Source organism: Calypte anna, chromosome 2, assembly GCF_003957555.1.
Source record: "Calypte anna isolate BGI_N300 chromosome 2, bCalAnn1_v1.p, whole genome shotgun sequence".
In the NCBI taxonomy this organism is placed as follows: Eukaryota; Metazoa; Chordata; class Aves; order Apodiformes; family Trochilidae; genus Calypte; species Calypte anna.
In genome coordinates this window covers 81,522,072-81,549,825 of record NC_044245.1, presented here as the reverse complement: position 1 = coordinate 81,549,825, position 27,754 = coordinate 81,522,072, and the positions used below count along the sequence as shown (strand labels likewise).

General features: G+C 35.7%; 1 protein-coding gene across 1 annotated transcript; it reads left to right on the top strand.

Moving 5' to 3' along the window:
- Window positions 1-525: 525 nt before the first annotated feature.
- On the top strand, window positions 526-27,499 carry ZPBP (zona pellucida binding protein). The gene is made up of 9 exons (XM_030444665.1): window positions 526-529; window positions 1,486-2,130; window positions 8,162-8,242; window positions 11,251-11,376; window positions 14,859-15,002; window positions 16,847-17,065; window positions 18,801-18,877; window positions 20,437-20,611; window positions 27,408-27,499. The coding sequence occupies exons 1-9, from the start codon at window positions 526-528 to the stop codon at window positions 27,497-27,499; spliced, it is 1,563 nt and encodes a 520-aa protein (XP_030300525.1).
- Window positions 27,500-27,754: the final 255 nt, after the last annotated feature.

The following is a 27,754-nucleotide window of genomic DNA, read 5'->3' as shown; positions in this document are numbered from 1 at the left end:
TTCCACAGTTTTGCTATTTGTTCTATCAAGATGGCTGTTTCATGTCACACATCAGCATATGCAACACCCATTTCCAAATCCCAAGATCATAGGTCTTTATTTAGCAATCTAAACAAAAGCAGTCTGATTTTGAGAGGTCTTCTCTGCATAAATTCAGTGTCATCTGCAAACATCCAGCACTCTGGAAAAAATCAAACCATGTTTATTTGGACAGTCCAATTAGCATTATGGGGCCTTTGTGGTGGTATCAGGAAAAAATAGGGCACAGTGTTTTAGTATTTATGTATGTTAAATTTCCTACAGATACAACTTCCTTGAATTCTTAACTTGCTCTTGATTAACACAAAATCACTAATGGGCCTAAAATATTAGAGTACAGTTTTATAGTAATAAAGTTTTTGTTCCATGATGCAGGACCATGGTGATTTTTCTTTGAAGTAGTTTGCTGATAGAGCAGAGAATAACTGAATGAAAAAACTTTTCTTTTATTAAGACAAATTTCATCTACAGGTCATGAGACCTACAATGGGTAAAAACTGACAGCAGATAATACTATATATAGTTTTAGCATTGCAAGGCTAAGGTAACCTTATGAAAACAAATAATCCTTTGTCTGAAACAACTTGTGTCCACTATCATACTTCTACATTCAAGATAGTGAAAAGATACTTCCAAGTTTGTCCTCTGCCTCTAACAAACCCTTAAAATGTCCTACTGCTTTCTTTACTGACATTCAGTAATTTTCACATCAAATATATTCAGTTTTATACTATAAATAGCATGCAGTGTTGCAGACGTGACATTTCAGACCCCCTGCTCAGCTTCTCCTGGAAAGCTCCAGAAAGAGGTGAAGCAAAGACAAGGAAGCCAGGTAAAAAAGCATGAAAGGCTGCAAGGCATACTCATTGCTCCATTTTGCTCCATTTATTATGCAGAATGAGATGCAATTAAAGCTTTATTTTGGATTTTATTGACAGATATTCTGTCCAGATTATCCTGGAAAGTAATCTTATGACATGAGGCTGAATTATGTTTACTGTCAATTTTCAGAAGTGATCCCATGCTTTAAGGAAGAATATCGGTCATGCATCTATGCTAGTCCTCTTTACTAAATGCCTGCCTTTTGCTTTCTTTAAGGAGTCCTATGGAGTCTTTTTGGTCCTTTGATATAAACAGCTATTCTACTCTGGCCCAGTAACAATACACCAAAATTTCCAAGAGAGTGAAACTTTCTTGTCAGACTTTATTTGCTTCCCAAATAATTCTATTTTCCCTCATCCAATCTTTCAAAACACCGCTTTTCTAACCTACAACAAATTAAATACTCTTACGCAGCATGAATAAGCTCAAGTCCTGAGAGCTTCCCGAGCCTTTTTGTAGCAGAGCAGTAAGGGCTGAGCAGCACAGCCGTAAATGCTCATGACACTGACTAGATCAGCGCAGTTCCTTACTTCTGCAAGGCAAACTTCCTTGCTCTTCCCTCAGGAACAACTGCAGGCCGCAGGCAGGCAGCTCGCTGCCTCCTTGGCCGCCCCCAGGTGCAGCTTTTGCACCACCGCTCGGCTGTTTGGAAGACGTCGCCCCTTGAGCGGAGTGCTACCGCGTTATCGATTGGGATGAATTATGTACCATTTGCCAGATGGACGACTGAGGATCGAGCCACCTCGGCGGCAGATGTTTCCCTGGGGTTTGAGGATGTGAAAGCCCCCCTACTCCCCCTCCTTCGACAGAGACACAAGCGCAGCGCTTCGTACTGCGGCTGGGAAAGCCCCGCCGCCGCTTTCCCCCCTGACAGGTCGCGGCAGGGAAGGTCGGAGGCCGGCGAAGCCACTTCCACCTCGGCGGCTCGCCCTTCCCTTCCCGCCCTGCCCGTCCCGGCGCGGCGCCACCGCCACTCCCCTCGCCTCGCCCGGCCGCGCCTCGCCCTGCGGCCGTTGGGCCCGGGTAACGGCTGCCGCGAGCCCCCGCGGTGGGGAGAGGGGCCCGGGGCTTCTGCGATGTGGCGTGGAGCGCATGGCAGGGCTCGGGGCTGCCGCCGGGCAACCACCGCCCCCCGCCGCCTCCCGGCTCGCCGCTTCCTCTTCCACCTTCTTCTTCTTCTGCTCCTCCTGCTGCAGGCACCCCCGGCAGGTATCGTCCGGCGGGGTTGGGGGGAGCCGCCCGGCAGCCGTCGCAGGAGTGTCTCTCGCATCACGCCGGTGCTTGCGCAGGTGCCGAGAAAGGCGAGGGCGAGGCACAGGCCGCACCCGTCCCGCAGCTTGGGGGAGGCGGCGCTCTTTGCTGCCCCTGCCCTGCCTAGAGCATCGGACCTTAACTTCACAGTCTTTCCTGAGTGCCCCAACTGCCCGTGGCTTTGTCACAGAATCACAGAATCGTAGAATCGTTTTGGTTGGAAAAGATCTTTAAGGTGATCGAGTCCAACCGTTGTCCTAGCACCGCCAGCCGAGTAAACTACTTCTCTAAGCACCATATCTTGTCTTTTAAATGCCTTCAGGGCTGGCGACTCCACTTCTCCGGGCAGCCTGTTCCAATGCTTAGTAACCATTTCAGTGAAGGAACTTTTTCCTGATACCCAATCTAAACCCCTTCTGGCACAACCTGAGGACACTTGCTCTGGTTCTATCGCTTGTAACTTCGGACAGGGGACTAAACCCCACCTTGTTACAGCCTCTTTCAGGTAGTTGCAGGGAGCGATAAGGTCTCCCTCAGCCTCCTTAAGTTCTAAACAACCCCATTTCCCTCAGCCATTCCTCATGCGTTTATTCGCTCTCTTGCACACCCATATGTTTATGTTGTTGCATATATGACATTCTTTACAGCCTGGTAGTTTTGTGTTGATAGCAGGTGTGCTGTTCCATAAGATGGGACCTGTGCATTTTGACATCCAGCTTTCCCCTGTGGGTTTTGTTAGATATTTGTCAGTGGGGTTGCTCACAATATACCCATCATATCCACCAGTGGGATTAATTTTACTTTCTGTCTTTGGAGGTGAACACTGATGCAGGAAAGCCTAAAGATTATCCTCGTAATATTTTATTTCATTCAAAAACGAATAGTGATTGCTGGGGAGAGGAACTTTTCTCCTTCCTATGCACCAAGGAAGCTGCTTGCCTGAGGGAGTCTAACACCACAGGAGGGCGAGATACATTGTCCCTGAGTACCTGGTGTCTTTGGTACTCAACTGAAAGAGCTGCATCACTTTGTAGAAGGCTCAGAGGTACAGAAATAGTTTGTGGTAGGATACCAAGACTGCATTCCTGATGTATTAATGCTGATCTTGTATCTGCTGTGTATGTAATTGCAGCTGTCAGCCCGCACCAATTTGGAAATCCGGTTGTATGGCCTCTCAAGTCTTAAGACTGGGAATACACTGAAATGACAGTCTCTTCTTCCTAGTGAGGTTTTGAAACTTGGACATAGTAATTCACTTAGGCTTTCTGATACTATTAAATTAGATTATTTAGTCTGTGCATTCATGTGCATACTTGCCAGATCTTATTATTCTGTAATCTAATTATGATTGAGTTTCACCAATTTGCTTAGAAAGTCAAGGTCTTTTTCTGGAGGAACAAGATCAGAGGTGAAGTTTGAAATTATTTTATTCTCTCACACAAAAAAAAAAAGAAAAAAAAAAGAAAATCCATGGGCAGTATTTTAGTATAGTATATATTCACAACACCTTGTTGCAGTCTTCCTTCTGTCTTTAGTTTTAGCAGGCATAATAAGCATTATCAATTCCAAAACAGGCACTTACTTTATATATTGCATTGGGGTGTTCAGTCTGAGTTCAGACTAATGCAGAGAATGTGGAACACCTTCTTAAAGGATTTTTCATTTTGTTTCCTTGTTTACTAATGTGGACAATTTTGGTTTTTGGTTTGTTTTTCTGAAGTGAATAATTAAACTTTTTTGAGGACAATGTGGAGCATGTTTCTTAAAATGGCTCAATTGCATTTGACTTTTCTGACCCATTTGAAGGAAGTTTCCATCTTACTGAACACCATTCTAAACTTTAGCTTCCAATATGATAAGGAAAAGGTCTCCTTCTAAACTTATGAAATGTATTAGTGATGTAGATATCAGAAAATATGAAGGCCTATTTGAAAATCATAATATGGTTCATATCTGGCAGACTTTTGTGTAAAGATTTAAACTTAACTGAAACACAAACTGAAGTTTGGTTTCTCCTTTCATATGATTAGTAATAGAAATGGCAGAAATGGTAGTATTTTTGCTTAGAACTTACTTTCAATAGGCAATGTAGAAATGCTAGATGTAATTAAAATACTTGGATATAGAAAAGTTTGACGATTAGAACAACTGAGCAAAAACAAATAAGTAGCATTGCTATTTATATACTCCTTAGTGCAGAAATCTATTTACAAAACTTATCTGAAAACATAATTTCTTTGAAAAAAACTTTTAGCAATTACTATAACTAAAATACAAATTTTCCTATCCATAGCGTTTTCATTTCTAGATAAATTAATTTTATGCCTATTTACATCTAGTAATACAACATTTTATTAATTAATAAATCAATTGTTTATTTAAGCTTCAAACTGTTTACTGCCACTACCATTTTCAGACCAAATTTAATTTTGTGATTAATTGTTTTGAAGATAATTGATTTTGCAAGTGTAATGTTCATTTTAAGACTAAAAGATTGAGAATAAAATACTTTGTGAAACAGTAGAATATAATTTATATGAAATTTAAGTGAGTGAATAGCATTCACTTGCAACTCAGTGGGCGTAGCAATGAATGCTGATTTGGTCAGTCATAATCTACCCAGATTTTGTCTTTTGGCAAGCAGTGGGGAAGAGATTCCTCGTTGCTTGGCACACTTGAAACTCCTTCCAACCAGGAAGAAGCAGGAGCATTGATTTGTCTGAGAAGGTACAATCCACCTGCTACCCCTGATCTTGAATTTGTTCTCTTCCCCATAGCCAGAAATCCTTAGAAATATGAGTGCCATTTCTCACAGTATTTGGTTAGAATTTATACATCTGTCAAGTAGATTTAAAATGCATCCAACAGGATGTTAGTATTTTACACAACTCTCTACAGGATCTTGGGCCTGTTTTGATGGCATATATTAGTAGTAAAGCTGTTGAATCAAACTCCTTCAGATTTTAAAGTCCTCAGCATAGCTACTTTGTATGGCAAATGTACCTTTGAATTCCAGTCTTCAGGAATAGCTCTTTAGGTGGCTGAGCAGTTTGAATCAGTCTGGATTTGGGGATGAATTAGTCTAGACTTCTGTGTATCATGTAGTGATGAAATATGCTATTTCTTCATCTGTGTTATTCTGCAAAATGTTGCTCATGTCTTCTATTATGCCTGTAAGAAGTAAAACACAATGAGGAATCAGACTAAATATGTTTCTAGTGCATTTGGTCTGCTTAAAAAATTTACTTCTTGTAATTAATTCAGAAGTATCACTTTTCTAAAAAATGAATGAAACTTAGCTTTTCTCACTGCTTGTTAAGTGCAGGTTCAAACTGAAGGGTTGGAGTGATATATTGCATGACTTTAAACTGCAGTTTAAGCACTTGCCTTGTCCTTTATTGTTTTCATTGCTCTTGCTGTGGCACTTGATCACCTCTTAATACTTTTTTCTTTCTATGAAAATCTTTTTAGGCTGATTGTATGCACTCTTAAAATTGAGAGTGAGAACCTGATCATTTTTGTTAGAAACAGTTGCAGAAAGTACCATTGAAATAGTATGTGATTAGGGTAGCAAAGGAATTCAAGTAGGAAAACTGAAAAAGAAAAAAAAAAACCTTAAAACAATTATAAAGGCAGCATAGAAAGGGAGGGAAAGAATGTATAAGAGTTACGTTTCATACACAGACAGAAACCTTTTTTGACTGAAATGGCTTCTATGCAAATGAAACAATGAGAGAGCATTTAAGCTGCCTTTCTCATAGTCTAGCCTGGGCTGCCATTGAAGCTGCGAAAAAAAAAATTCCAGAAGTTTTAAATTATTATCCTTAAGTAACCAATTACTTCCACTTTTTCTAGTTCCTTTCAAATAGACAGTTCAAGAGCTCCATCTTTGGGTTTAAATTATTATTGTTAAAAAAATATTATTCTTTCTGCATTAAGAAGCACCTAAACATCTCATATAGTTATGTATATCTGCTCATAACTTGTCAGTTTCCAGTGCTTAACTTTTCTAGATTAATTTATCCAGTTGCCTTCTCATGGGCTTTGAATACTTTCAGTACTTTCTCTGTAAGATTGGATCTGAATACTTTCTGTATAAGATTTTTTTTCAATTTTCTGTCATTAATATGTGTTCAATAATTCTGTTTTTCCTTTCCAATTACGATACACAAACTCAGTTCTTAAAATATTTATAAATAATAGTGGCAGAAGGCATTTTAAAATGGGCTGTTTTTCAGGTAGGAATCATAATTTGCTATAAATTAGTATGCTTTTATTAAAATCAAAGCATATGCTGATTTTTGTTAATGGAGAATCTCATCTCATTCTTTTGGGAGCTAAATGTTACTAAAAAATTAGTTTTGTTTCTTCCAATGCAGCAGAATTTTAAAAGACTTAGTATAAATATTCCAGTGAGAAAAACTGAATCCATTTTGTTTTTCAATAAAACCTCTGTTCCTTCCAGGTGGTCTTTTGGGAAAATTAAATTATTTTAAAAGTTCCTCCAGCAAAGTTGTGGAAGTGGTACACAGTGAAGAAATACTACAAAGTAAATTAAGCTACTAATCCATCAAATCTGAAACTACTCTTCTGATTATCATATCCCAGTTTTAATTTGTGGGGGGTTGGTTTTTTTTCCTTTTTGGGAGTGGTGAAGTCTGTTTTGTTGGTTTGGTTTTAGTTTTTTGATGGTTTTTGGTTGGTTGGTTTGGGTTTGGTGATTTTTTTTTCTTCTCAAGCAAGGCTTTATTTCTCTCTACTTTTTAAGTATCTTCAATGGCATACTATAGCCACATTCTGAAATTAAAAGTACAGACAGTTTTTTTTTATTTACCTTATTTATTTTGTCCTGAAAAATCTTTGATTCCTTTTTTCTGCAGAGAAGTATAGTTACCATTTGTATAATAGATGGAATGGATAATTTCCCATTATTGCTTACATCAAGATAAATCAAACCAGAGATGAGATTCGACCCCTCTCTCATTGCTCTCAATAAAAACCTTAATCTGTAAGCAGTTTACCAGAGTATTTATTGCTGCTTTTAGTTTTGGAATATTGAACCTAATTTAGTGATAAGCACTAGTCTGGTACCACAAAATTACTCAGCTCATCATTAAATAATTGCTGCTACTATATTCAGTATTTTATTGCTCTCTTTTTAGTCAGGACTTCCTATTCTTTGTTATTTACTTTATTTCACAGATTATCTGAAAGAATTAGAAATCATGAGCATACCTTAACTCTCAGTATCCTGAGTTTCTTTCAAGCAGGAGGTGGAGACAAAGAACACAAAATGCTGAGAGGTCTAATAGCCATTATCTGCTGGCTTCAGTTCTGTACCTCTGGAAACTCTGTAAAAAAACCTTGGATTTGACTTGTACTAGACTGTCAACCTGACAGATACTTCAGTTTTCTTTCAGAAGCCGTGTGTGTCTTCAAAGCTTTGCAAAAATTACAAATGTATTTTTAATTTCTATTTAGAAGAAAAGAAATTCAAATTATAGCCATTAAAATAACTTATATTTCTTTTAATGGGGAAATTCAGAAAATCACAATCATGACAGAGCCAAAGCTCATTATTTCATTAATGGTTGGTATACACATTGATTGATATCCCGACTGAAGTTATCATAACAAGGCAGCTAAATTTTAGCCTCATTTTAGACAGTGCAGATCTCCATTCTCCCCATTTGGAACAGTCTTAATTTAAAATGCAATCGTTTTCTTTTTTAAAGTAATATATTTAAATCTAAACTGAAATGTGTTTAGAATGTTTTTTCTGTATCTGTCCACTGTCACTGGTTTTTGTTACCTTAATGCAAGTCATGTATTGTGACTCTCAAATCATGCATATAAGACATTAGGTAAGTATTAACTTAATATCCATTGATGAACAATTAAGAATGTACATTGATCTAAAAAGTATGCTGCTTGCTTTTTCAGATAAATTATACTGTTGTATTAATGTTATTGTTCTATCTTGTAACAGTTCAGTCCTCAAAGAGATTTTTAAGAAGTGCGGGGTCAAGATGCAGTAGCTTAAAAATAGTGGGATCTGCCACGTTTCCAGGTATTTTACTTTAAACATAGTGTAACAAGTTTTAGTGAAAATATTTTTTTTTACCAAGACCTTTCTTTATCATATCCCTTGTTGAACTGCTTTAAATGGTTTTAAGCTATTTAATTCATTGCAATTCTGTACTGACTTATGTATACTTAATAGGTTATTTAATTTTTGTAGCTTTTTTATTCTTACTTATATTTTTTATGGATTGAAGAGAATTTTTTTTATTGTTATAAAAATACCAGTGTTATGTATAATCTTCCAGCTGCCTGTAGGAATTTTGCTCTGAAGTGCTGCTTTTTTGCTGTTGTAGGTGTTTTGACTTCATCTTACTTCCGTTGATAGAACCTGAGACTTGAAATTTATATTATACCCTAAAAAACAAAATAAAGAGAAAAGAATTAATTGTGTTCTAAATTAAATCATCTTACTCCAGAACATAATAACACTTTCTCCTTAACTAGTACTATCTCTTTCATTAAACAAAACAATTATTCGAAAATATGAAAATCAAATTAAAGACTAGGCTGTTACTGGTTGTCCTATATTACTCATGTTGCTATTTCTCTGAATGCACATTTCTGGCTTGGTTTTGGTAATACTTTTCCCCATAGTTTTCTCCATATGTATTTTCTAGTTATAGCTTTACTAGTAGCATATCTAGAAACTGTATTTCTGCTTTTTAGGGGAATCCTAAAATACAATATAAAAAAAAAAAATTTTTTTATCTGATTTCTTAGACATATGAATTTTTTTTATCCCGAGGTGCAACAATTCTGGGAAATGTTTGGTTTGTTGTTGTTGTTGTTTCTTTGGGGGATTCTCTTAGTAGTTTAACTTACAATATCATTTAGCATTGATATTAAATAAAGTCTATGAGTGGTCTAAAGGTTCATCCTATCAGTATATCAACATATCTCTGTCTTCTGATTGTGAGTCATGTCTGTAAACATGGCTACGACTGGAATGGCAGAGGGCAATTTGAAAGTTAGAAGACAAGATTAAAATGTTTTCTTCCAACTTTGTTTCTAAAGATTATGGTATTAATAAAGAATGGGACAGACCATTACTAAACTTGGCTCCAGTGTTCTTTCGACATGCAGGGCAACATCTCTGCTTTGAAGGATTTTTTCACCAAAATTGGGTTAAATACAAAGCTACACTATTAAAATCCTATACTTTTAAAATACATGACATAAGTGAATTATTTTTGGATTGCTATCTTAGATAATTTTTTTATAGTGGAGAGAAAATAATCAAATAAAATAGGTAGCAAAGAATTTATTTAAAAGAGTAATACTTAATTTTAAAAGAAGAATTAGGTTATACCTGTAGCTGTTTTTTCAGCCATTATTTTCTATCAGATGCACTTCTGCTATGTTATTGCTATGTTACTTTTTTAGAAAACTGTCATGGATATTTGCAGCAGTGAGACTGAATTTACCATCTAGTTTACAATAATAATGTCACCATAATTTTGTTACTTTTTATTATGGATGCAAGACAGAACAAAGTGACTTTGAGGAAATAGAAAATGTGAAGAGAGATACACAGTGTGTACAATTTTGTCCCAATAGATTATTACAAAAGCCAGTCAGTTAGGAAATTTTGAGCAGTATTAAGGATTTTCAATGGAAAAGCCCCAGTCATATTGGCAGTTGCATTAACATGTAAAATTCGTATTAATTTTCATGCTTTGTGGTTAAAAACTGAAATAACACTTGCAAATGACATCTGTCTCCATGATTTACTATTGTACAAAAGAAAACATGCTTTTCTGCTTTTTGTTACATAAGCTACTGTAAAAAACTGATTATTAGCTGGGATTGGTTTACCTTCTGATCTTAAGACTATAAAGACTCTGAAATAATTCTTATGTATTCATTGTTACATATAAGTATTTATTCTGTTTGAACAACTTCTTACTGTAATGTGAATGCAAGAGGCTTTTAAGATGTTAATATAAATGAACTGTCATACTTTGTGAGGAGAGAAAACCTTGGTATCTTTACTACCAGTTGCCACACTGGAAAAGTGAAAATGTTTTTTGATCATTAATCCCTTCCTGCAAGAAATATTTGAACTGTTTTCTACTTGGAGGGAATCTGAAAGAGTCAGTAGTAAGGTACTATCATGGTAATTTGCTTATTTAACTCAATTGTAATTATTAATCAGACTGTCCAAATCACAGATGTCATAAATGTAATGTTTTATACTATCTGTAGCTTTTCACTGGTATTAGGTTAGCCTGACACAGACCATGGTATATGCTAGGCCTCACTGGAGCATAAATATTTAGCTTCCCATGCTTCTGAAGAAGATAAATGCTTTGCAGAACATCAGTGGGAAGGGAAGCAAAACAAATTGTGCACAGTGAAATGCTGTGTATTGTGGAAGTGATTATGACTACAGCAGTCACAATTTACTGAAGATCTAGAAGCACTTGTACATTACAAATTGCATGCAAGACATGCACGCTTGCTTTACCATGAAACTAAGTAAATCCTCACCTTGCTTAGTTTTCTTCCTGTCTCATCTGAATTAAACAATAGGCAGGTCACCATGTAGTAAGCTAGAACACTAAACCCTTTTTATGCAAATACATTGTGCACTGGTAAAAAGCAATAGCTAATAGAATGTAAACAGTGAACTTTCATATCTGAGTATCCTGAAACTTCACTCTCTCCACGTGTTGGTGACCAACTGAGACAGTGCTGCAGAAGCCCATGCTTAGTAGAACCTGCTAAGTGATGTCCCAGTGCACTGTGATCCTTGTTTACACAGCCAGATAAGCTGAGAACTAGATAGAATTACCTCAAATTTAGTTTACATAGAAAACAATGCTGTTCTATTTTGTATTTCATCTTGATGGTAGAGTTAACGGAACCAGTCCCCAAATTAGAACTCTATTCAAGATTATTGTTGAGCCACTGTCTTGAAATTTGTATATCTCACTGTAAGGACATAATTGATAAATGCTTGATGCTAATGATAATGTTTTGGGTTTCTTTCAGTTAAAGTTTATGTCAAGGTGAATCACAACAGTCCATGTATTTTATGTGTTACACATCATCTGCGAAACTTAGAACTTATTGATCCAGTATTTCAATGGAATGGACCAGCTGGTAGTCTTTCTTCAGGTAAGCAATTCTTTTCTTACATGTACCCCACACCCTGTCTCCTTTCCCCTGCTCCTCCTACCCAAAGCCTCATGAGGGTTATAAGGGTGGGAAATGTAAATGAAGTAACTGAGGGTACTTTGCGAGTTTTTCTATGTAATTAATATAAATTAAGTTATATTTTTCTGAAAAGGGTGAGATAAAAAAAATGAAAACATATTTTTAGATTGATGTAATGAATGATGCCATATCTAAAGAGTATTAGAGCAGGACATGTTGGATGCAACTGAGACTGAGGATAACATTCTTTGCTGCACAGAGAGACAGCTGGGAGTATTCAGCAGACAAAATAATAGAATGATGGGTGGTGTGATCTAACCCAATTGCCTTTTCAGTTACAGACTAATTTCCTTTATTGCAACTTGTAATTGAAATAAGCAACTTGTTATGCTGCTGCTTGTCCTTTTGTGGTGCATCCCTTAAAAAATACGGTTTATTCTTCTCCCCTTAGGTAGTGAAGCACTGCAGTTCCATCTTTAGACTTCTTTAGGGTAAAAGTCCCAGTTTTCTCTGCCTCTTGTATGTGCTCCAACTCCCTAATCATATAAAAAACTTTCTTATTGACTTGAATTAGTTATTGGTCTTATAATGAAGATTTAAAACTGGACATGGTGTTCCAGACTGCCCAGATGAGTGCAGAGTTGGGAGAGAATAATCACTTCTTTTGACCTGCTGGATATACTGTTGCTATTGCAGCCTAGTATGCAGTTAGCCTTCAGACACCGCTGAAAAAGTGTTTCTGATTCATATACAGTTTAAAATCCACCTGTACTCCCAGGAACTTTTTTACAGGGCTGCTCCCAAGTCACCAGGTCACCATGTGCAAATGTTGCTGCTCTTATTCAGTCTCAGATGTAGGACTTTGTATTTACCACTGTTGAGCTTCGTGAGGTTGCTGGCAGACTGTCTATTTAGTCATGTAAGGTCCCACTGTATGGCAGCTGTGTTCTGTAGTCTGTCAGCCACTCTGCCAATTTGATGTCTTTTGCATACTGGACGAGAAAGCATTCAGTCCTTTTGTGTAGGCCACTGGCAAGATGTCAAGCAGTACTGCTGCTTTTATCACTCCTGAGGAAAGCTCTAACTACTAGACACTCAACACAGTGTCTAGTGTCAAGTGGCTACCTGGTAGACCAATCTTCAAAATGATGATGCAGGCAGTTTTTCATTCATCTTGTATTCCACTCATGAAATCCATATGTCCCAAGTTGGGCTACAAGGATGTGTTGGAGGACCATACTGAAATCCTTGCTGAAGCCTTTCAGTGTATATGACATCTACTGTTTTCTCCTCATCCTCAGAGGCATTTGGTTAATTCCAGAAGATACTCAGGCTGTCCAGCCAAGGTTTGGCAATGGCAAATTGATGCAGCCCGTTCTCAATAGTTGGTATTCATGCATCTGGAAATGTATTCCATCTGTTCTATCATCTTCTCAGGGTCTAAGGTGATGATAGCTAACCTGTGATTCCCTGGGTTTTCCTCCGTGCCTATTTTTATGATGGATGTATTTTTTTCAGTCTTTCTGGTCATTAAGGACCTCATCACCGTCAAAATAGACAAGTGTCATTAATTAGTCAGCTCTCTCTCATCCTCAATTATATATCAATCTGTTCTACAAACTTGCATATTCAGCTAACTTAAGTAAGTCCCTGACATCACACTTCTCTCTCCCTGTAGCCTCTTCTGTAAACTCTGGTAGAGTCTGGGGCAGGGCAAAAGGGTTCCTGCAAGGAATAAGTGAAACAAAGGCAACATTGTGTACCTTGTTGTTTTCCACCTCATTTGTTACTAGGTCATTCAGCCTGGAAGCAACATTTTTATTTGGTCTTCCTTATTATGTATGTGTCTGGTGGCCCTTCATGTCGCTTGACACTTTCAACCTCTGGTTAATCTGCTCATGGACAATTTAAACATTCTTTTTCAGAAAGCTGCCACTAATGAAATAGGTGTCTTAATCTGCTAGTTTAGCATGAAAAATCCAAATAATTTTTTTCTGCATAGAGTATGTCCGGCTACTTTTACACATATTATTTTTCTCACATAGCTAGGATTGCTTAGAGATCATGACGGGCTCTTCAGCAATATCTTTCCAAATCTGAGCAGTGAAACCAAGTTCTTTTTTGTTTGTTTCTTTCTGTGTGTGCATGTCTCCTTATCCTTTAGTGAAATTTCATTTTTAAAAAGGAAAATAAGCATTATGATTAATTTATAAACATGTTCAATAGGTTACTTTAGTTTATAATTTGCTTTATGAACCATTCATACTTCTACAATGGCAGCATTTCCAAATCCTATTTGCTTTCCTCTTAGTTTATACTGCTGTCTGTCAGAACACTGTTCTGGTCTTATATTTTCAAGTAACAAAACAGACCAAAGGCAGCCTTCTGATTCACAGTTAACACAAATTGCTTGTTTCACTCCTCTGACTTCTGTTTACTCAAACTAAAGTTTCAAAATTGTAGAACAGAAAAACATGGAGACCTCAGACTTCTTCCAGTTAACAGGTTTAAATCTCTTTGGGCGGGTTGCTTTAATAGTATTCCAAGTTGCTGTATCAACATTGGTTCACTAAAACTATGGCGGCAGAGGTTCTTGGCTCTATGGCAACTTCAGGTGTACTACAATCAGCGTTAGGCAGGCAAAAACCACTTTGTTAAGAGGAGAGAACTTGTTTTCCTGACATAACTTTCTATAGGGATGAGAAAGTTTTTAGAAAAATTATTTTGCAAAAGCAGTAATGAGAGGACTTCAGCCACTATGATTTGGGTTAATAAATACGACAAAAGATATGGCAAAGATCAGAGCTTTAGTTCTCAAATCTATTTTGTTTTTCTGACAATAATAATCTGATAGCTATTCCATCATACAGTAGCAAATGACATTCTAGTTTATAGATTTAACATCCTGAGTAGTTCATCATCAGATTGAAACCTGTTCCTCATCAAAAAATAAACAGTGGGTTGTTAATGTGAGAGCCTAGGCTAATACAGAACTGCAAACCATTCTTGTCAAAGAATTCACACTTTGAGTCTTTTTAATAATACTCCTTTTTACCAGCACTTGATTTTTTTTAAACAAAGTGATATTTGTGGCAAAATTAAGTTAATTAAAAGATCAAATAGTTTCTGGAGGAACAAAGTTGTCCTACACCCTCCTGCCAAGTATGTGAAAAGATGCACTTCAGTCAGGCTGTTTTTTCCCCAGCATCTTTCTTTAAAATTGCATACCAGGAAAATAAGCATGCTTTTACAGTTAAGTAAAAGTATAAGTTATATAAGTTTGAATAGAAGTGTGGCTTTGAAGTGAATTGCTTGCCTGTACCCATAATTATTTTGTGCACAGCTTAACAGTCAATAACAATTCACTTTAACAGCAAATAACCCTTGCTTTCTGCATTTTCTCATAATGACAAATACATTTATTTCATTTTTGTCTTTACTAGAAAATAGCAATGTGCAAATATCACCATCAGGAACTTTAATATTGAGGCACTTCAACCTGAGTGGAATTTACACTTGTTCCATTCGTTATAAGCTAACAGCAATGCAAACTGATAAAAACCTCACAATAAAATACTTTATTTATGGTAAGTTATTAGTTCAGGTAAGTTTGCTGTTGCCTTGAAAAAATTTTATTTTTTAAAATGTGTGTTACTATTTTTAAATAAATAGGCATATTTATAAATAAATTTGCAGAGATAAAGACAGTCTGTTTCTTTGGGAAACAGTTTTTAATATTCATTACTACCAGACAGTTCATTTAATGTAATTTACAGAGCCTTAAATGAGGCTCAGTGGCCTACTAGAAAGCTCCTGAATAAATTTCTTTTTAAAAAAGAAACATACAAAATAATGAAATGTAACAAATTGAATAGACAGTAATCCTTAATAACATCAAAATAGTATAATTTTAAATAGAATTATTCTTTATGATATTACTTTTAGCACAGCTGTATGGATTTATTTCAAACATATTAGTATCTTAACTATTACCTGACTTTATTTTTTAACTATGTATCATTTAATTATGCTATATTTGTAGCTTATTCTTTCCTGTTCTGTAAGTGAAATCAAATACTGTAATGTATTTGATGCTTTAGTATTAAGTACTTTTGTATCAAAGGTTGTAAAGGCAACATCATTTATTCATTACTAGCTCCTTTTCTTCTTTAGAGGATACTTTATTCTTGTGGAGATGTAGACAAGAGCTCTTTTTGCCTTCAGCAGGAATGATTTTTAATTTAAAATGCATAGTAGTGATCATTAAGAAACATGGTAGAGCACAATAACCTAAATTAACCTCCAATGTAAATTAATTTTACTTTGGCACAGTCACCTCCATACAGAATAACCATGACTTCTGGCAGCTAGCTTGCTTGACAGAACTGGAAAGGAAAAGGTTTTTCTGAAACAGTTTTGATGGAAAATATTACATTTCTCAGTAATTCAGATTTATATCCTTCACTAAGGATCCAATCTGAATGTTAGCATACAAAATTCAAGTTTCGTACATATACAGAAAAAAATCTAGGATATGCAGGAGCAAGGGAAAATAAGTAAGGTAGAGAATCTTATGAGCTGCCTATGTTGGATATTTGGATGTACTGCTTCTGCTTTCAGCTGTTTCAGTTTCTGTTTCATTGTTCTTTGTTCCCTGCCAACCCCTTCTCCTTTCTGTGATTCTACACACACCATGACACCTATTCTTCATTCTTTTACATTTTGTTTAACATTGTGCTGTGTTGATCTCCAGCTTCGGGTAAGTAGAGTGGTTATCATGAAATAACAACAAACATGCATTTTAGAGTACATAGGCTTATTTGTAAAAGATGCCCAGGTATTCACGTAGCTTTGCAGTGAAGGTGAAATAGTTGATCTGTCCATAAAAGCAAATTTCATGCCTATATAAAAGCTTTTTCAGCTCCTTCTGTTCACAAAGAAGGAATTCCTGTTTATCTTATTAGTTGCATCTTCTATTGAACTCTGGGGAGGAGGATTCATCTTTTAAGCCCTTTAAAATACTTATGTGACAGTTGAGAAAAATATATATAATATACTAGTATAACTGGCCATGGTGTGTGAGATGAGCTATTGTGTCACATACTAAGAGGGTATTTTCTATGATTAACTTTAGCATTTATAATCCCAACCCTTTTCTGTAATTTCATTTTGGCTTAAAATATTAAAAATTACATTATTAAGGAGTAAGGCTTACCTATAGATATAAACAAGAATGTTGACTTGTAAAACTCTGATTCCAACTGGTTTAGCATACCCTATTTTATCACTAAAAATGCTCTGGGAGTGCAAAATAGGTTTTATTTGTAATTTAAGAATCTTAATTGGCAATTTAATTTTCAAATACACAAATCACTTTCCTTCTTTTTACTTCATATATGTATCTCACAATCTTTCACGTTTTTTTCTGCAGCTTACACTGATCCTAAAAGTTACTATGAGTTCACAGCCCGGTATCACGCAGGCCCCTGCAACAGTTATCATAATACTTCTTTTGAGAAAGCATTGATTCAGATACTGAACAGACTTGTTGGTGAACTTTCTTGTGAGGTTACGTTAATTAAGGCAGAGTGCCATCATGTAAAAATGCAGAGAGCTGGTCTACAGAATGTGATCTTCTTTACATTTTCAGGTAAAAAACTGCCTTGCTTTTTAAGAATGGTTAAAATTTTTATATTTAATTGAATGTATTGATTTCTGCACTGCAGCAAGTATCATGCTTAATAATTAAGTTTCCTGAGTGCAAAAATGAATCAAAGTATTGCATGTGAAACTCATACCAATATCAAGAAGATAATTGATCTGCTCAGTAGTGCATATTTTACATGATTTCAGAAGATCTTAGAACTTTCTGTAGCTGTGGATAGGTGGACATGTCTTTAGTTTTGTATCATAACACATTATCATGTCCATTGTTGCACAAGACCATAAGAAGGAAGGTGATGCACCTATAGGTATTCTGTAGCTCCTCAGGTTAGCTTCATCGAGCCACTTACAAAAGGTATAGGAATCACTCCATGGATGTGCCTTGGTCTTTTATTAACAGATTCCAAACAGCAGATGAAGAATGGATGTCTTGTTTTCAAGAACTAAAGCTAAATGGGATGAACAACAATAATTTTCCCTTTTTAAGTGGCAACAGTGAATGAGGGAGATTTCATGATTTTGCATTTCTTTAAAAAAAAAGAAAAAGAAAAAAAAGGAGCCTAAAGGAGGCCTGGGGTAAAACTGAGTTGCCAAAAATGCTGATTTAGCTTGATCTAAAGCAAATCATTAGGTGGCTTGGTAAGATGTCACCAAATTAGGGGATATTTAAAGATTCTGACTGATTCTGTCCAACTATTAACCTAACCTAATCTTTCTACTAGTGAAGTAGTTTCTTACAGTTAGTCCTGAGGTTATTGAAACTACATACATGATATTTAGTTCATGTGCAGGCTTTATGGAATATTTGAACCTACGGAAGAGAAATTCTCCACTTAGAGATTCAGGTGGATGCAAATTTTGACAGGACCCAGTGCTATACTACATGTTCCTAAGTAGCTAGAAAGTACTTTTCTGATTTTGAAATAGCATGTGGTGTTTCAGAATTACTTCTCTGAGAGAGACAGGTATAACTTATATTGTAAGGAGTTACATTCACATGTTAGCAGATAATTTTACTGTTGAAATGGCAGATTACTCTAATGTCAGTTCTGGAGAGCCATCCAGCACATCAATTAAATATTTCCCAGGCCTTCACCATAGCATGCTATTTCTAGGCTATTGATAAGGAATGTAGTCCCATGCAAATTGGGACTAAAATAGTTACTAAAACATATCTACCCTTTTCCCTCAATCCAAACTTGAAGCCTTCCTTCTCTGTGCTATGGACATTCCTACAAGAATGTAAAGGATTGGGTAGGTGAGGCTCAGGAACTGAGCTCAGGAGCTTGTGCAGGGAAAGTGTAGGGAAAATCTTTAAAAGCAGTAGATATTGCCTTGATATATTGTTCTTCCTGGCTGAGGCTTCATAAAACCCCAATGGCAGGCAGGTAATTAGAGAGGGAATATCTTATTTCATTTGAAATGATTCACATAACTATAAATCTAGGAAGAGTATAAAATTATACATTTCCATGCTATTTGAATTTGCAAAATAAAGAGTTTCCATAAAAACAATCAAATATACTGAAAATTAGGAATAAATGTGTTTTATTTGAGGACAAGCTCTGTGATTTCTTTAAAACATTGCAAATTAGACATCTGAAACATGGGAAAAAATCCTAAATACTTGCATCCGAACTGACTAGAATCTTAAAACCAGTAAAAAAAAAAGAATGTCGATTTCATTAACTTTTCTGTAAAGAGATTGTTTTTTGTTACAGTTGCTTGCTTAGACAGAGAAAAACACAACAGACCGTGTCATCAAAGTGATTGTGATGCATCTCATAGACTAAAGAAGGTACAGTAGGTGGAAGAATGAAAATGCAACTAACACTATAAGCTTCTCTCACACTTAATTAGAATAATATAAAAAAAGAAGCATGCTTTGTTTGGTTAATTAATAAATCACTGCAATAGTTTTAGTGGGTGTAACATTTGTAGCAATTAAAATTGTTAATCTGTTTCTGTTATGAGTAAGGCAGATCACACTATCAGTCTACATTAAAGACAGTATATGAAGAGCATATATAAAAGTGACAAGACAATCAGGAAACTTTGAACATGTGCTATCTTATAACTATCAAATACGTGGGTTTTTTTGCAGTGTGGGTGCCTTTTTGCCACTTCAAAGTATTATTGATCTGACAGAATTTTAGCTGCTTGAAGATCTGGCTTTTACAGTAGAGAACCAGAAGCTAGAGTTTTGCTTACTAGGTTAGCTAATTCAGAGATTCTTAAAGGGGAAAGGAGAAAGGAAGGGTAGTACAGAAGGAATACCAAGAAACAGCAGGTGTGAAAATCATGCTTTGGGATTCCAGCAGCAAGGTGAGGGAATCCAAAATAACATGGTACTCATTAAGCAGCTTCCAGCCTGTCCACTAAAAAAATAACCATTAAATCTGTGGTGAAAGCTCATGATCAGAGTTAATCTTTTTCATACAGACAAGAGGATCAAATTAAGAGAGCATGAATACATTTGGTTTTGCCAATTTCTTTGTGTACTGGACCTTGCAAGCCTATTAAAGTTGGTTTTGTGTGTTTCTTTTTTTTAATTTCTTTTTTCTTTTAGCTCTCTGTGTATATAATTCATCCCTGTATATACATGATGCACTGTCTGGATATGAAGCATTGATACTTTTATTGTTAGACTTTGTCAGATTGCTAATGAGAGTTGTTTTTTTTTTTTTACATTTTATATATTTTAGCCAGTTAGAAGTCACAATTTTTAATTTTACTACTGTGACAAAATATTTAATATTCCAGTGGAAATCACTTCATAGATAATGGTGCAAAATTCCAGAGAAAATAAACGATTTCAAAGAATAAACATAGCCTTTGGCTAGGGAGATGTAGTAGATGGGATGTAGTAGAGCTCTCAACATTTCTGTGATTTGTTTCTGCTAGTTCCGCACTGATGGAATCCCCTTATTTAACTTGGCTTAAGGAGACTTTTGACTATTGAACAGAAACTGCTAATAAGGAATATAAAGGATGTCCAAAATACGAGGAAACCTTAATAATAGCACCTATGTAGATGGGAAAGGTGCAAGTCTATTGATGGTGGACTACAGATGTCTAATGTTGGCAAAATTGCTATGGATTAGCTTTTAAAATTTTATTTGTGTAATCCTGAGCACTGACACAGACAACACATTAATGGACCAAGGTTTTCTAAATTAAAACCAATATGTCCGAGAATATCAGATTATCCTGTTTCCATTCAGCTACAATCAAAATATTTAGTGTCATATCCTTTATATCATAATACTAATTCATACTCAGATTCTTTTGTGTTTCCTTGTATTCTGATGTCTTTCCATCAAAGATTCTGAAAAAAAAATATTTGTTTCAATTCAGGCAAAACAACTTCTAGAGAGATTTTTTAAGCAACAGGTGGCAGCTAGGAGAAGTTTTCAACAGTTGTCTGAAATATACTACATTGAAGGTACTCTACAAACAGTATTGATTTATCACTGCTATCCAGGATATGGAATGAATGCTCTGGCACATCCAGACTGTCCAGAGTGTTGTGGTAAGTGACAAATTCATTTATTGTACTACTGTTAATTTTTTTTCTTTGATTGAACTCAGTTCTTTTCTGTTTACCTGTATAAAATTGCTATGCTGTTATTATGATAATTGTTATTATGCTATACTGTATTTGGCTGTGATCCTGTCAAGTCTGTCAAGATAACCTGGATTAGGTTAGAACTCAGGCAGAACTTTTTAAGACCATGCTGATTTAGATTTTAAGCCAGACTCAAAATTTCTATGGACTGATTTAAATTAAAATTCATCACGTTAGGTTCAGATTCTTGGATGACCCTCACTGTTTTATGGTGAGGCAAACATGACAATTATTTTTGTTTTTAAATTTATAAGTAACACAGTGTTTTAATCTAATTAAAAACTTAAATGCCACATTCCAGATTGGAATAAAATAAGAATAACAGATAAAGCAATCACTCTTTATGGCTTTGCAGAATAAAGTTAAATTTTAAAATATTTGTGATCTATTTACAAGAACAAGAAAAGGGAGGGCAAGAATTACATTTTTTGTCAGTCTTTATATTAAAATGAGTCATAGATACTAAGGAATGGATTGGTGTTAAAAGAGTGGTTTTGCCAGCCTGCATTTCGCCCAAGAAAAGGTTACTCATATGATTCTCAGATATTGAGCCTGGAGTCTCAACATAGACTCATGGAGAATAAATCTGTAGTCAAGCTTTTGATGGGATTATTCCCTACAGAACTACAAATGATGAAGGAAAATTCTGTATTACCTATTGAATGGTAGTTGAAAGAATAGAATACACTTCGAAAAGAAATAATAACAGCATGAAAGAAAATAGAACTGTAGAAATTGCAGATCATGCAAAATGTTGTAATTTTTTCTAATTTTTTTGTATGTTGTTATTTTTTTCTAATTTTTTTTCTCTATCAAAGGAACTTAAAGTTTTTGCTCTATGTCTTCTAGCAAAAAGTGGAAAATATCTGGAATATATATATATAAAAACATCAAAATTATTACATTTATTGTAACACAGAATATTAGGATAGGTACATGAAAATCAAGTTCAGAAAAGCATGTCTTGAGGATGATTTGTTTTGTATGGACTGCAGATTTGTTTTAGGCTTTCTCTCAGAATATTTTGCTCCATTCTAAAGTAATTCTAAAGTTTTATTAGTTTAAAACCTTTTTCTTCAAAACACAATTTTCATGTTAGCTCAGGTGACTATTTGACACTAGTAGTAAAAAGCAAAATTATTTTCTTAGCTGCCATGGTCCTTTGCTTCCTGCATTAGACAGAAACTCTACATAACCCTAAACCAGTGTCAGCCTAAGAAGCTGATCCTTATTCATCTGGGATGGTAACAGACACCTCTTTGGCAGATACAAGGGCAAACTTTCACACCTAAGGTACCCAAGCATCTGAAACAGTCAGGCCTGAAACTTGGCTGATTAGGCTTTCCCATAGTGGTGGATGTCATTCTGTCAGCATGTCAGTATGGTCAAACACACCCCATAGTTGACCTCTTGGTAAAATTAGTAATTTTCTTTCCCAGAATCACAAACACCATATCTAGGCAGTAAAACTGGAAGGGTCCTCTGCTTATTGTTCTACCTCAAGGAAAGATAGGAGCTCCAGTTATTCTGACAGATGTATCCTGCATGATCTTGAAAATCTCAGAAGACTACACAGACTCCTAAGGAAATATAACTCAGCAGAATCATAAAATGGTTTGGGTTGGAAGGGACCGCAAAAGATGATCAAGATCCAACCCCCCTGAATGGGCAGGGACACCTTCCACTAGACCAGGTTGCACAAATCTCCACAGTTTACAGAATAGTAAACAGTGCTGCACATCCTTTCCACTAGAAAACTTTTTTCTAAGATAGTTATGTCATTTCCCATGCTGTAGTTTATACCAGGTACTTCTTGTTATTTTTCAGTGGATCTGGAAATGATTCTGTTAACTTCAAGCTTTTGTATATCCTAGAAGACTCTGACCAATTTTTTTTCTGATGCTGTCTGACTCAAACTAAACCACCTCTAGTTTGGTCATGCTTGGTCATGCTTGGTAGGCCTCTGTTCAGCCTGATTACCACCCACTATAGGGTTCTCTACATTTGTTTTCAATGCATCAGACTTCATGCAGTAGTTCTCAGGGGACCATGTTCACATGGAAGTATTAGTTGTGATTTCCTAAAGTCCCTATTACTTAACTAGAAAATAAAGTATTTTTTTGTATATCTTTGTTAGTGGCAAAGCTTTTTATGAAAGATGGACTTACTCAGAGAAACATTTTGATAAACACATGTCCATGGAAGTACAGCAGGGATCAGCTTGTTGGGTTATCAAGAGTTTCCCTTGTAGCTGTAGGAACAAGGTTCTGTAATCCAGTTAAAGTAGTTTCAAGGTCCATTGTAGAACAATTGAGGAGTTATTTTCTTTAGATACTTTGTGGTTAGAAGATTAAGCTTTCAGTCTAAATTGATTGAAAATACGTACTCATTTGCTCTGCTGGGGACAAGGTTCTTTAACTTAAGTAGATTTTTTTTTGTTTGTTTCCTATTTTATATTTAGAGCAAGTCAACTACTATCTGCTTTTGTAAGTGCTTGCATTCAGAAACACACCCTACTTTGAGGTTAATACTCTTGCACAGAGGTGACTAGAATTTAACATGGCTTTTCAGATGAGCTCTTGCCAGTGCCTTTTATGTCTTTAGTGCTTTTTTTCAGTCCTAAGAACCTCTTTCTCAAATGATGTAACAGTACCACAGTACCACACTTCCTCTTTTTATTGTGACTGATCTTGCTCACAGTCCTCTTCAAAAACATACACATGCCTTTCTCCTTCTTTTATTTATTCTTGTCTATTAAAATCTTGCACATATCCACAGTTTCTCCCAGTTTTGTCATCAGCATAGTTCACTGGGACTTTTTCTGATAACCTTAGTAGTAGAAATATTTATTGAAGTCTTTGTAAGAGCAAACTCATGAGTAATCACTTTAGCAGTTTCTCTCCAACTCCTATTTCCCTTTTTAATAATCCTTCAGTATTCGCTTTAAATTCCATTCTAATTGTATGTGTATGTGCTGCAATATCCACTGCTTTTAAATTAAATGTGTCTATCTGCATTGTAAAACAACATCAAATTTTATAATTTTCTGCTTATCTGCATGTTTTGCAGCATTCATTTATGAAATATATATATAGTGTGGAAGTCTTATGAGCTGGTCTGTGTTTTTTTTTTATTTTTCTTTCCTTTTCTGAAAAATTTATAATAAATTTCTTTCCAGTCGTTGGTTATCACCACAGATACATTGCAAACACAGATTATAATCTGTGTTACCCTGTCACATGGGCCGGTTCTATTTTGGAACATGGAAACAGATGTTACTCAGACTTTCTAATTTAAGTACACTACATTCTGAATAGCGCAACTTTTCCTAGTCTCTCAGTCTTGATAAGGATATAACAGAATGGAAGAGATTATGGAGTAGGCCCAAGAACATGGCAAGATTCATAAACAAACCTACTCTATTTTTTTTCCCATAAAGCGAAATAGCTGGATATTCAGTTACAGCTATTCTCTTTCTTCTGCTAATTTAAGAATATCTGGTTTCATGTAGCATTCTAGCAGCTCTGGTTCCTCCAGACTGTTGTGCAGTGCTCTTTGAACAGTTCATCATTTATTTCACTCTGCCATCACACAACTTGTGAACTAAGCATAAACAGCCTGTTCACTTACTGAATAATCTACCATTCTAATTCTTCTGCATTAGAACCTGTATTCATTTTCTTCCCCATGCTTCAGTCTCATTTATATCATACTGTATCCTCAGTTGTTTTTCCCCCTCTGCTTTTATATTAAAATTTTTATATTAAAATGGCATTAAATATTGAGTTAGTGTCACACCTTCTACTACCATTTTCTACTCTAAATCTCTGAGTAAATCAATTAAACTTGTTAACCTGGTTAGTCACTGTGTGATGTATCTATCTTTAGAGAAATCTTTCAGGCAGAAAACACTGGTGGTAAAATATGCCAATAGTTAATCGGGTAGCAGATAAGCCTCAGCCAGAACCCTTTACTAAGTGATTTCAGAGAGGAAATGACTTAAAGACACAGAGTTACTGCTGATTCATAATGCCACTTAGTCTTCTGCCTCTGTAGAACAGTCCTAAATAAACATGACTATAAAAATATCAGAAATTCTTTATAATATTATTTTATCATAGAATCATAGAATCATAGAATCATAGAATCCTAGAATCCTAGGGGTTAGAAGGGACCTCGAAAGATCATCTAGTCCAACCCCCCCTGCCAGAGCAGGGCCACCTAGAGTACATCGTGCAGGAACGTGTCCAAGCGGGTTTTGAATGTCTCCAGTGAAGGAGACTCCACGACCCCCCTGGGCAGCCTGTTCCAGGGCTCTGTCACCCTTACAGTAAAAAAATTTTTTTGAATATTCAACTTGAACCTCCTGTGCTCCAATTTACACCCATTACCCCTTGTCCTATCACTGGTCATCACTGAGAAAAGCCTAACTCCATCTCCCTGACACTCACTCCTTACATATTTGAAAACATTGATGAGGTCACCCCTCAGTCTCCTTTTCTCCAAACTAAAGAGACCCAGCTCCCTCAGCCTTTCCTCATAAGGGAGATGTTCCACTCCCTTAATCATCTTAGTAGCTCTGCGCTGGACTCTTTCAAGCACTTCCCTGTCCTTCTTGAACTGAGGGGCCCAGAACTGGACACAATACTCCAGGTGCGGCCTCACCAATGCAGAATAGAGGGGGAGGAGAACCTCTCTTGACCTACTAACCACACCCTTTCTAATGCACCCCAGGATGCCATTGGCCTTCTTGGCCACAAGGGCACATTGCTTTATTTATGTTAAATAAAGGACATTATTCTAGGATAAGTTAATTATATTTTGGTTAAAACTTCATGAGGCATTATCTGTCATTAAATTTTTCTTAACATAGGTAGCTGAGTCACTTGCACATTATCAAAATTTCTAAATATATTTTTTCTGCTTTATAAATCTTTTTCTTTTAAAAAAAATCAGATGCAGCTGTGATTACAAAATGTCATATATTGCTTAGGGCTTCTCTGGGAACACAGTTTGATATCATGCCCTATACTAGCTTTATGAAATATTATTTGTCCTGCATTATTACTATACAGAGCTTGATTTCTGTGGTATTTTTAGTAGACTAGATACTGAATAGTCAGTTCTAATTTAGTTTTCTTCAGTTCTTTCTCACAATATGGTTGTTATTTGTATTACTGAAACATATTAACTTGAAGTTCAAAAGGAAATACATTATTCAAGAGAATATTGAAATAGTCCTAAAAATAGGAAGTGAGTGCAAACTACTTGTTAGCTTATAAGATACACCAACAAATTAAGACATTCTGTACATTCAGTTTGTGAGGTGTGAAGTGGCAAGTATGTAAAATATTGAAATTGCAGTTTTCCACTGGTGAAAAGAAAAACAAGAAACTTTCCAACAGATGGGTAAATAAGCTTTAGATCCCTACTTCAGTTTTGTCTTTCATGCTTTCTGCTGGGTAGCAAACAGTTGATGCTTCTGAGAAATAAAATTTTTATCCCATTTTAAGAGAAGCCTACAGTGCTCCAATTAAATAAACTGGAAAGTCTGGAGGATTTGAAGTGTGCCTATAATCTTCAATAAAAGAGTAGAATTATTCCTCTGGTACACAAGATGATTGCTTTTCCAGACAGAAAGGTTGGAAGATGCCTTTAGTTACATATATTTGTAAATCTTTCTGTTTCCCATAAGACTATCTTGGTCTGCTTGCACTGATGTACAAAAAAGGCAGGGTTTTGACATCATCTGCAGAGGATTCATTCTTTCTTACATTTCATAAGACCTATGAAACTCTCTTCAGTCAATAGCAGCTGCAAAAATTACCAGCCAAGCTAATAACAGCCACTGGGGATTGAATGAAGCCTGACAGCTCAACAAATAAAGATAAATGAAACCAAACACTGCAGGTTTGTGCAGTAATGAGTCAGAATTCATTATTAACCAGGCAGTAAGCAGGTAACCCAATATGCAGGTGAGCACTGACTCTGCAAAAGGAAGAGAAGTCTTAAGTACCTTTGCATACTGAATACTAATGCTGTTAATTAAAGATCTGTCCTAAAGAAAGAATACCATTGCCCAACTGAAGTTATGATTCAGGATAGTTGTAACCAAATAGCACAAATTCTGCTTTTTCTACCAAGAACATAATGCTGAGTCAGTCACTTGTGACAGTCATTTGGCAGATGACTGTACAGATTTCATCAAATGGAATAACTTGATCCAGCAAGAAAAAATGTTTCATTCAGAACATTTGTTCTGTATCATAAACTGATTTCTATTTTGGTGTATTCTATTTGCACTACTTCGTAATTATCAGAACTTAGATTTCAGATTTGTTTTGTCTTGGATTAGTTATACAAGCAGCTATAGCAGTTTATTTAAAACATTATTGGATAATGGGCCATGGTAAAATGTTACTGATGGAGACATCCCCTGAAATGGATGGAGTGAAAAGTGATGAAAAGAAATACAGTGTAATAAATAGATGACTATAAAATATATACAACTTTTTAACCAACCAGCAGAATGCTGGAAGAAATCTGATCTTTTTTCCAGCAGATAAAGATGCATTCTGGATAATTTTTACTTTTTTTTTTTTTTAATTCCAGTTTTATTACTATTACTATTACTATTACTATTACTATTACTATTGCTATAGTGTAATCCCACATTTTCCTTATTTTTTTTTATCCATAGTTGTATGCAGCCCAGGATCATACAATCCCACTAATGGAACTCACTGTCTTCCATGCAAGAGCAGTTTGATATATGGAGCAACAAAGTGCTAAGGGCTGTGGGATCTGCACTTCTGCAGTAGCTCTTATGTATTTTAACATGGTAATATTAATAAATATTTTTAAAGTACAGTTTGTTGGACTTTATCAATAGAATAGACTTGTTTCTAGGAGATAATGATTCATCAGCTTATTGGTAAAATGTGTTAGGTCGTAGTACTTAGGACTACTTAATTTTTAAAGTCTTTAGAATATCTGGTAGGTTAATACCTAAAGAAATAACAATTTAAATGACAAGAAGTAAGCACA